The sequence below is a fragment of the Zingiber officinale genome, chromosome 5B (assembly GCF_018446385.1).
Source record: "Zingiber officinale cultivar Zhangliang chromosome 5B, Zo_v1.1, whole genome shotgun sequence".
In the NCBI taxonomy this organism is placed as follows: domain Eukaryota; kingdom Viridiplantae; phylum Streptophyta; class Magnoliopsida; order Zingiberales; family Zingiberaceae; genus Zingiber; species Zingiber officinale.
Window position 1 is genome coordinate 78,924,742 of NC_055995.1, and position 10,927 is coordinate 78,935,668.

A 10,927-nucleotide genomic window follows, 5' to 3' on the forward strand; every position below is an offset into this window, starting at 1 on the left:
CAAGAACAGTGCCCAGATCAGCAAAACTCGACTTAATCCCAGAAAACAAGAACGAAATGTAACTCAGAAGATATCAAATACAAACAAAATTAACAAGAATGGCTTGTAATTTCATAGAAGCACAAACGCAATAATCTAATAACAAGTTCAGGCTACCTAGAGTATAGAATGAGCTTCGAATGCATGATACAATATGCAACTCGAGGGAAAGAGAGATCATAAGCCAGATAATTCTACATTTTGAACAAGTGCCATCGTTTGAACATCAAAAGCTTGAAAACTAGCTAGTACAAAAAATCAGGCGTCTAGCAACTGAATAGGGAGATAAACTAGCCCCACACTATAATTTCCTTTCGAGGTAAACCACAATTAGAGTCCAAAAGTATACTGGGAGAAGTTAACTGACGGCACAATACATGGAAATCAATTGTCCCTGTTAGCACGAAGAATGCAAAAGAGGCAATCGGGTTTTTGTACCCGAACCGTGCTTAATTACGACAACAATGATGCAATTTACCAAATTAAATTATTATTTTTTATTTCATTAAACTTTTTTTTTTTATGAATATGAATGACTATATAAATACAGACAACTAACAAGATAACTCCATGTACTAGGTTTTATGATTCTTTATACAGAACAAGGTGCTTCGCAGTCACAAAATTGCCATCATTTCTCAATTCTCAGCTACCTACATCAGTTTAGCTCATCATACTAGTAAAGCTGCATTGTCGATGAATCAGAGCTTTCGACAATTTTATCATCCATATTTTCCAAGGTATAATTTCTTCTTCAGTGCACATCGCATGAAATAGAAATGATGTCGATCCCGAAGGAAAGAAAGTAGAAGTAAATTAGAGCCAGCCGCATGGATTATGAACATGGCCATTGTTTGGAGCTCGAGCAAATGATTACCACTTCCTATGGTAATCGAGTTCCAAAAGACAGGAAGAAAGAGCTTCCCTTGCGAGCCGGTTATTCGATTCCACATATAGCACATCTTCGAACAGGCTCTTAGCCTGTTGCAGAAGCTTCAGCTTTTCCCCTCTGTTGTTTCGACGCAGGTTGGATCGCTGCTGCAAGGCCACACCCCATCTGTACAAGGCTACATCGAATATACTTGTCTAAGATATGTGATCTTTTAGAAATATGGCTGGCTGAGTACGGAAGAAAAAAATTGGCACGACAAAACAAATAATATATAGTTTCAGTTGAAGTACGAGGTTACAAATTATTGGAACTGAAAACATGTTTCTGAAATTATTATTTATGGTTTACTGAAAAGCTAAGTCACGACTGGGGATCGAATTCATAACTGACTTTGGAAGGACATATGTAGTCCCTGTCTCTACGAGGATGCAGGTTCTCCTTTTCAGGGTAAACATGAACAAATTGATTGCTTAACTGAAAACTAGTGTTAGATTCAAGATTCAAGGTAAACTAGAACGTGCATCAAATGTTTGGAGGACAAAACCTGAATAACAGAACATGATTTAACTTTGAATTGCGTGGTGCTTTCGAGATTAAAAGGCCAAAACTAAAGCAGAAACTAAAATATGGTATAACTGCCATTGAGGCAAAAATCATAAGCCATGGCGGGAACGTGAAACTCAAAGATGGAACATGATAGCTGATAAACCAGAAGTAAGCTTCTTAAATCTTCCCTGCAATCTTTTTCAGGTTACAAGGCCATTGAGTTAAAAAAAAATAATGAAATGTTTTTTCTCTCTCTTGACATAAAAGCTTACTGTTTGTGATTTTGTAGTGAGCCCTATAAGGAGTTCCCTAGTATATGGAAAAACAAAACAGATCAAGAAGAGATAAAGGTCAAGGTTGATATGCATGGTTTTATATTGGCATCATTTTAGGCAATGATATTTGACTTTAAGTGATAACAAACAGCGTTTTGATGTTTAACAACAAAAGGTTTTAGATCACAATCAGAACTCCAGTTCTTGAATCATAATATCAGTATATCACGTGTCTACGTCTCTCCTACACATTTAGGGATGCTCTATTATAATCTAAAGTTGAAGATAAATACTTGAATACAAGGTAAAAAATGGCAGCTGTTTGAGATTGATTCATGAGCCAAGTCGTATAAGATTTGATACCTGACGCTCCCAAAAAAATTAAGGTTCTATTGAGCATGTTGGACTGTATAAACCAATATTAAAGTTTGTCTATGTCCTTATTCCATCAACACTTAATAATCAAAGGGCAAGGGGAAATGAATTCATACCATCTGGAGCATAAGCATTGCTCTTAGTCACAATAGCGTCAAATTTATCTATTGCAGCCATGTATACCTTGTCAGCATCAGCAGCTGCTTCCTGTACATGTAGAATTACTTATTATTGAACAGAGAGAAAGAGCTACATGAAGTTCCAGAGTAGCAAATTAAGAAGCAGCCACAACATTATATAGTTGGTGTATAATAAAAAAAAAAAAATCCTCTAGATAGCCAAAACTAATATTTCCAGAAGAACAGATTCACAGGGTGGAATAAGTTTACTCAATGTTGGCATGGTAAAAGAAGAATATCATCAACAAAGGAAAGGAGTCTATATATTGTCAAATTTTCTCATCATATCATCATTCGCTTGCTACATAAATAAACCATTTAATTTTGAAAAAGGAATAGCAACAAGTCATGTCTCCCAATTTTGGGGGTTGGCTAATTGAATCCCAGGCTGCTATCAAAGCTTTTACCGTGTCAACGAGAAAAGAAATTCAACGTGTAAAAATTCAGATTTCCTTTGGTTTACACACACAATAACTGATGCAGGCTGACCGTGACCTTGTTATGGTCTTTGGCTGACTGCAACTTTGATAGTATAGTTTATGACTCTTTAGCATCAAATTTAACTGGAAAGACAATTATTAAAACAACATACGCAACATAAAGGTTCATGCACGTTGAGTTTTTTCGCTCATATTCAGACTAGTGACTTACTGGTCCAATATCTGCAATCAATTGTGCACGATATGACAGAGCAAGACCCCAATTATATAGAGCTCGAATATCACTCCCATCAATTGTCAAAGCCATTCTATACTTTCTTCCTGCCTTACCTAGCAGTTCTTCACACTCCTCACAAACATCAGTAAGGGCAGAAGTAAGGTTGTCTCTGCTTAAGATTCTTGTATCCAATTTCTTACCTCTTAAAACAGTTGACTTTTCATTTAGAATGACATCACTTTTGGATAAGAGAGCTCTCAGTTGTTTGCTAATCTTCAATTTTAGTTCTCCATGCAAAAGATAAGCATTACCCAACTGACCTACAGCCAGCAAACTCATTGGCTTCAAATGAACAGCCACAGAAAGCAATTTCTCGGATCTGTATAATAAGGCATCTAATGCTGCTTCATCGGTTTGAGACTTCATATATATCCTAGCCTGCCTTAGAAGTTCTGAGGCTTCTTGGACATTTTGATCAAAATCACCATCAGTTGAATGCGTTGAAGAAAACGAAGATGCAATCTTGCCTTTCCTAACACCGTCAATTGGATAATCAGTTTTCACTCCTGAACCACTGAGATCATTGCCAAATTGGTTGTTAGAACCAATGCTACTTATGCTTTCATCCTTTAAATTGCTACCATGATATTCATCAGAATGCAAATATGACTTATTGTGTACCTCAAATTTCTGTTCTAACATCAATGATTCTGCAGTTTCTTTGAAGAAGTCTATATTTTTTGTAGCTTTCTGGTTTGAATTACTACCCATAGAAGTATGCCCATCATTCCGAATGGCATCTTCATAATGATGCCTGAAAACCATTTTCTGGTAGTGTTCTTTCTTTGTCTTGAACCGAAAACTTGCATTCGGATTGTTGAGTTCTTCATCAAATGGCAACATATCGTCCTTATATCTTTGATCTCCGGTGTCTTCGAATTTCTTCACATCACTGACTGATCCACTATTTTGATTTGCTGCTGCGCCCTCTGCGACTCTTAAGGGTTCTTGTGATTTTTCGAGATTCGGATTAACAGACTTTTTGCTAGATAAATTTACACCATTTCCACTTATCACAGTTGATGCTGCAATATCACTCGCTTCAGTCTTTTCAACAACTGAGACTCCCTGCTCCGACAGCTCTACCTTGTTAATTGCATTACTCTCTTGTGATGTCTTCAGAACGGTGAAGTTCTCCTGCAATATATTGCCAAAAAACTGAAGAATGTCAAAAGCAATCATCCCCAGTTCCCTTCTCTTCCGGCTTGGCTTTTGGCTCGACTTTTTCCCCTGTTCAAAATCCGTCTGTTCATCCACATTGACAACTGAAGCAGAATCCTCCAGCGTCCTCTGAGCATGAACAATCCTCGATCTCACATATTTGAGAATGTCAACATAATCCTTAAGCCTACTCTTCTCTATACGATTAGATTGGACGCCTTCCGCTAATCCATTTCCCAAATCTGAGACCTTTTCGTCCATATCTTTCAGAAATTCACTCACATCTTTGATTTTCACATCAAAATCCCAAATTGACCCACTGGCGGCGCTCGCCTGGCTCATCCCGGCCGAGAATCCAGCCACAAAAATCACCACCGAGACAGGAAAAATGGCCATGGAAGAAATCCTCGCCCTAGATACCGCCAAAGCCGAGAGAAATCCCAAAAGAAAGAGGAACCCGTGCTTTCGTTCGTTAATCCCGAAAGAGGCTAAGAGGTTCCGGACGGAATCGAACTTACCCGATCTGTAGGATTCATCGAGGAGATCCGGGTCATCCCACCCGCCATACCTGGACGGAATCGGAGTTAAACCGGAAGAACCAGAGAGGGAAAAAGAAACTACGACGGGCTTCCGACTCCGGTGTCGATGGTAAGGAAAGGAACGATATTTGTGGAACAAGGGATCGAAGCGGCCTCGATGAAGAAGAAGTGGAGCGAGTGGAGGCGAGAGGCTAAAGACGTGATCTGAAAGCAGAACAATCTCCATCGAGCCGCCCGCCTCCGCCGGCGAAGAGTTAGAGTGGATCGATGGCCGCAGGAGTACATCGTCGTCATCATTTCTTTCAGGATGGATCGATGATTAGATGCATCGAGATTCACGCGGCGCATCTGAAGTTTCCGCGTCATCATCTTTCTTCTCAAACGGTCCATCTAATTTCCAATTTGGAATATCTGTCACAGGTAAACATTTTCCATTTCTCTTTTCTGTCTATTTTTATTAAATTTTTTTATTATATTAATTTTTAAAAATCAACAACTGTCAGAATTACAATTTAAATACCAACATCGTCTGACACGGATTTTTTTTTTAAAATAATAAAAAAATAATATATTTAGATTCTAGGGTAGTGTAAAAATTTATGATAATTCGAATGAGTCTAGTCCAAGCTACTAAGTCTACCAATAAATTTTAATTAATGATTTAAGAATTTTAAATTTTTAAAAAATTAATATATAATAAAAGAGGATAATACAGTTAAAATATTTATGATATTTATGTTTAATTTTAACATTCTTATGATAAATTATATATATATATATGTCAATTATCTTAAAATTATAAATTTTTAAAATATTTTGATCAATGATTGCAAGCCAATATTTTTAGGCACATCAAGACCCTAAGCCACTTTAGAAACATGTAGAATTTGAAATGGATCCGGAATCTATTGATGATCTTTCATCATGCTCATTTCAAGTGCTATAAGTTTTTGAAATATCTTGAAGTCTATATATATATATATAGAAATATTAGTTAGAAGTTATTAACAATAGCCATCAGAAAATTTTTAAAATTTATAATTTTAAGATAATTAACATATATACATAATTTATGGTAGGGATGTCAAAATATGACATTGATACCATAAGTATTTTCACTGTATTATCCTCTTTCATTACATGTCAATTTTTTAAAAATCTAAATCTTCTAAATTTATTAATAAATTTTGGTCAAAATTATTTGATGAACCTAACTAGATCTAATTATTACTATAAATTTTTAATATGCTCTGGATTCTTAAATATATCATTTTTTTATTATTTTAGAAAATTAGTACACACAAGTAGTGTTGGTGCTGGTGTTGATTTTTTTAAAAACTAGCATTGTTGATTTTTAAAAAATTAGCATGGCTGTTTTTAAAAAACTAGCACAGCTAATTTTTAAGTTGAGTTGATTTTTTAATAAAATATAAGGAAAAAAAAAAATCAAAAGAACACTCATTTTCACTAAAATCCTTAAAGAGAACACTTATTTCATTTATTATGCATCTCATTATACATTTACTTTTTGAAATTGTCATTAATTTTGACGCCACTGTAACAACTGTTAACTAATTTGGAGCTACTATACAATTACGACAACCACTAACTGTTTAGTTAGATATAATGTAATTTATCTTGTAATGTAATTAAATTTATAATGTAATGTAATGTAATCTTGATTACATTACTACGTTTGGTAATGTAATGTATATAATCTTTGATTACAAAGGTGATTACATTCTTTTGTTTGGTGTCCATTATTTTTTATAAGGCATGTAATTCATATTATTAGAAAATGACAAAAATATCCTGTGACCTCTATCGGCGGTTGCCACACCTCTGCCGGAGTTTGCGGCAGCCATCGGCAACCAGCTGCCGCCGCCACCGTCGGTCGCCGCAGCAGGCCACCGTCGGTCGCCGCAGCAGGCCACCGTCTTCGCTAATCGGCGGCGATGGGTGACGACGGGAGACGACCAGCGGGCAACGGTGGCGGAGACGGACGGCGATCGGCGGCCGGCGATCGGCGGCCGGCGATCGGCGGCCGGCGATCGGCGGCCGGCGATCGACGGCCAATAATTGGCAGCGGTGGTGGCGGTCGATTGCAGGCGACCAGCAGCGGCCGACGGCGGGTGGCAGGAGGCGGTCGACAACAGACTAGGGGTATATTCGACATTTAAACTTTGGTGAAACAATGACCTCGTAATGTAATCGGATTACATAGCATTTGCTTTGTAATCCAGATTACAAATCTTCACTACCTTTTGTAATCCAGATTACATTACATTACAAGTTTTAAATCAAACCAAATAAAATAATCGACTTTGTAATGTAATCTAGATTACATTACAAGGTAGATTACATGCTACCAAACGCAGCCTAAATGATAACGACTATTATTTTATAGCTACTACTACATTTAAATTATAATTAATATTAATGACAATCTATTTTAACAGTTATAGTGCATAATTGTTATAATATGGGTACTTTATTTTTTATCAATATTACATTGTAGCACCGAATTGACAGGTATTTATATGGATATTTGTTATAATAGATCTTGAGGTTAATTATCAGCAAGTGCAAAATGTCTCGTTGAATGACTAACATCCTCCATGTAAAGGGTTGCTGTAGTAAGTTAAAATACTCTCCGTGATTTACCTAACTGTATCTTATCATTGGGCTGGAGATATTTGACTATTTAGAGTGAGCGATATCATTTTTTACTACAATACTATATTGTAGCAATAATAACTCTTATAAATACTAATAATACTATAAAATAGTGATGGTAGTCGGGTTTACCCCGAGTAATATAGTGAGGTTCTCCCGAGCAATAAAACTGAATGCCTCCCGATAGGTTGAATAAACATTACAGAGCAATAATTCTAAAGTCCCACAAAATAATGTTATAGAGATTTCTACCAATCAATGATACTAAGTTCAACCAACCAATATCATCAAAACCCCACAGAGTGATGTTATGAAGATTTCTACCGATCAATAATATTAAAGGTTCACTAAGCAATGATACTAAGATTCCGCAGAGTAACATTATCGAGGTCCACCGAGCAATAATACCAAGTTCTGTAGAGTAGCATCATTGGGGTCTACCGAGCAATAACACTAAGATTTCGCATAGTAGAATCCTCAAGGTTTCGTAGAGCAATAGTATTAAGTTCTTCTGAACATTGAGGATCACTTCACTTAGTAAAACAAATCTTTTGCCATATATAAAGTGTGGTGAAGCTCCTGGGTATTAACATGTGGCAATCTTGTTTTCAGGGAGGAATAAGAGTTAGTAAAAATAGATAAAGAGTTAGTAAAAACAATTCTCATGTTAACACTCTCACTTGATGCTGACTACCTAATCATCGAAACTGATGGATGTGAAATAGGATGGGGAGGAATTTTATTTAGAAAAACAACCAAGTATGACCCTAAAACTACAGAAACCTTATGCAGATATGCCTCTGGAAAATTTCAAGAAAAATGGCATCTTAGGATTGTTATTAGTATATGGTGTAATCTTTGTTCTTGGGGGATGTCCTTCCTCATAATCCATAGTTCTCATAGAGCTTTCAGGGTATCTTACTTGTAGCGGTTGTGGTCTGAAGTTACTAGTGCTACTAGATTCGGCTGGATTCATTAGATTTACTGTTGAGAAGTAATCTTATTTTTTAGCAATTATGTTATGCTCTTCGTCGAAATATAACATCCAGTCAGGCTCTAATTTATGGTGTAAAAGGTCAAAAGTTTCTAATTCTTTTAAATCTTCTTTAGTGAAATAGATGGCTATTTCAAATGGAATTTAAACATATTCATTTAGATCATCATAAAATAAATAATTATTTTCCGCATTATTGCTTATAGGAGTTTCTAGTATGCTATATTCAATGTTCATTAAATTCATATTAGTTTGATTTTCTTCATTATCTTCTTCTTGTGATGTTGAAGGTTTATAATTATGAAATCTTACTATAGAGCTTCCATGTCTATCTTTATAAATAATGGATTCCGTTGGTTGTAAGGTTTGTGGTTTATTGTTTAATTCTAAATTAAGAGTCCAATCAATCCTGCAAGTAATGTTGATGAAAAGTCCTTAGGTTTGAGGAAATAAATGCCTTTTGTCGTAAGGGTTTCAATAACATTAGTAATTTGAAATTTAAAACTATTGTTAATATTTGTCATGGTTTTTCCTTGAAAGATTATGTCTATTTGAATATTATGTCTTTGAAAGTCTCCATACCCTCTGACTTGTACTAAAATTTTAATATGTTCTATAAAGTCCGGGATTGTCAAATTGAAGTTTGGACAGAAATAGGTAATTCCTAAATTTCTATTCATATCTACTTCAATGAGTCCAATAACTGCCTTATCATTGTCAGAAAATCTTGAGTCGTAAAGGACTAAAAATACTTTAGCTCCTATACTTTTTCTAGTAAGTCCTCTTAGTCCAAACACTATTAATCCTAGATGTATGTAGTGATGTTTCTTTGTAAAAGTGTTCGTGCCGATTCTTCTGTCATGAGTGTAAATCTTTCTTCACCTCTATCTGGTAGATGAAGTGGTTGTGTTCTGTGATGTATATAAAGTGATGTAGAGAAGGATAATAGTCCTTGATTATATATTCTTTTTGGGTTTAAGGTATTTAATTGTTCGTTAGAAAAAGTGTCTAAATTATGTTCTATGTCTATAAGTTCTTCTAATTGATAAGTAGCAATATTTGTTGAGGACCTCCTGAGTATTACAGATAAGTTTTTATTTGGTTGTCTTAAAATTTGTGATAATCTAGAAAAACTTTCAGTTTGTTTCTTTGTTCGTAGATCCATTTGAAATGACATCTTGAGTCTTATAAGTAAGAAATTTATAAGTAGTAGGTTGTTGTCGGGTAACTGTTTTTCCTAAAGATAATTTACTAAGGTCTTTGTTAATACTTTCAAGAGTTTCTTTTAGATTACTTGTGTGAGTATCTTTATAGATATGATTTTCGAGAGTTAGTAGTTGAGTTTCTAATACCGTGAGCCTATAATGTAAAGAAGTAAGTAGTGCTAGTATGGTGTTATTTTGTTGTACTAGTACTTGGTCGCCTTGATTTACTAGTGATACGTTACTGTAAACAGTTTCTTTACTTTTAGCAAATTATTGGGAAAACTCAATAGCTTCTTCGTAATGAGTGTTTCTAAATTGTATTTTGTTCATAAATTATAGGGTCCTAAAGGGTCTTGAGGCTCTGATACCAAATTTTTACGGTAATAGATTAACAATGAATTTTATTTAGAAAAACATTCAAGTATGACCCTAAAACTACAGAAACCTTATGCATATATGTCTCTGGAAAATTTCAAGAAAAAGGACATCTTACCTCGTTAGATTTTGAAATATTTGCAGTTATTTATTGTCTAGAAGTCTTCCGATTATTCATTTGTAATAAGCAAGAAATCACCATTCAAACCGACTGCGAAGCTATAGTCAAGTATAGTCAACAAACTAAAGGATTAAGTACTAAGAGATGACTAAAATTCACAGATACTATTATTAATAAAGGTTTACGCATTCACTGGGAACATATAAAAGGAATTAACAATTCTTTAGCTGATACTTTATCTCGTTTACTCCACTAACATTTTATGTTTAGGTAATGGATCGACCAAGGAAAGTACGCACCTCGTTTGCTACTAAAACATTAAGATTTGGAACACAAGAATTACAACAGTTTACACAACAAGAAGATCAGTTTCGCTCTTTATTCAGAGACAAACTAGATCACATTCAACACTATTTGATAGATAACATTTGACACATTCCTACCATCCCTGGTAGCTCAGGACACAAGATATCAGTCATAAATGCTTTGCCAAACTATTTTCTAACAACCATACAAAAGCCAGTAGACAAGAAATTCTCTTATTATGTAGTCTTTTCTGGGCCACAAGCTGGGGTATATGCTACTTGGGAGGAAACAAATATGGCCATACAAGGCCTAGAACATTCTTTCTTTAAAGGGTATTATTCACTTGAAGAAGCTTTTAATGCTGCCAGAACTCAACTTGGTGCTAATTTCTTTATTAGCACTTTATTAAAAACAACAACTATGGTGCCAACTAGCTCACAATCAGAAGAGCCTCCTACATATGCACAAATTACTGAAGGAATTCATGGGTCTCCTTCCTCTTCCACAACATTAGAAGAAAAGAAACC

At 35.2% G+C, this 10,927-nt stretch overlaps 1 protein-coding gene across 1 annotated transcript; it reads right to left on the reverse strand.

The window, feature by feature from the left end:
• Nucleotides 1-584: 584 nt before the first annotated feature.
• On the reverse strand, nucleotides 585-5,014 carry LOC121984630. Its single transcript, XM_042537679.1, has 3 exons — nucleotides 2,958-5,014; nucleotides 2,244-2,334; nucleotides 585-1,106 (listed from the first exon to the last, which is right to left on the reverse strand). The coding sequence occupies exons 1-3, from the start codon at nucleotides 4,947-4,949 to the stop codon at nucleotides 913-915; spliced, it is 2,277 nt and encodes a 758-aa protein (XP_042393613.1). The 5' UTR covers nucleotides 4,950-5,014; the 3' UTR covers nucleotides 585-912.
• Between the last annotated feature and the right edge of the window lie 5,913 nt (nucleotides 5,015-10,927).

Coding starts and splice junctions, on each gene's coding strand:
- LOC121984630 (XM_042537679.1), bottom strand. CDS start 4,949: ATGGAGATTGTTCTGCTTTCAGATCACGTCTTTAGCCTCTCGCCTCCA. Junction 2,335..2,957: donor TGATTGCAGATATTGGACCA/GTAAGTCACTAG, acceptor CTACATGTACAG/GAAGCAGCTGCTGATGCTGA. Junction 1,107..2,243: donor CAATGCTTATGCTCCAGATG/GTATGAATTCAT, acceptor TATTCGATGTAG/CCTTGTACAGATGGGGTGTG.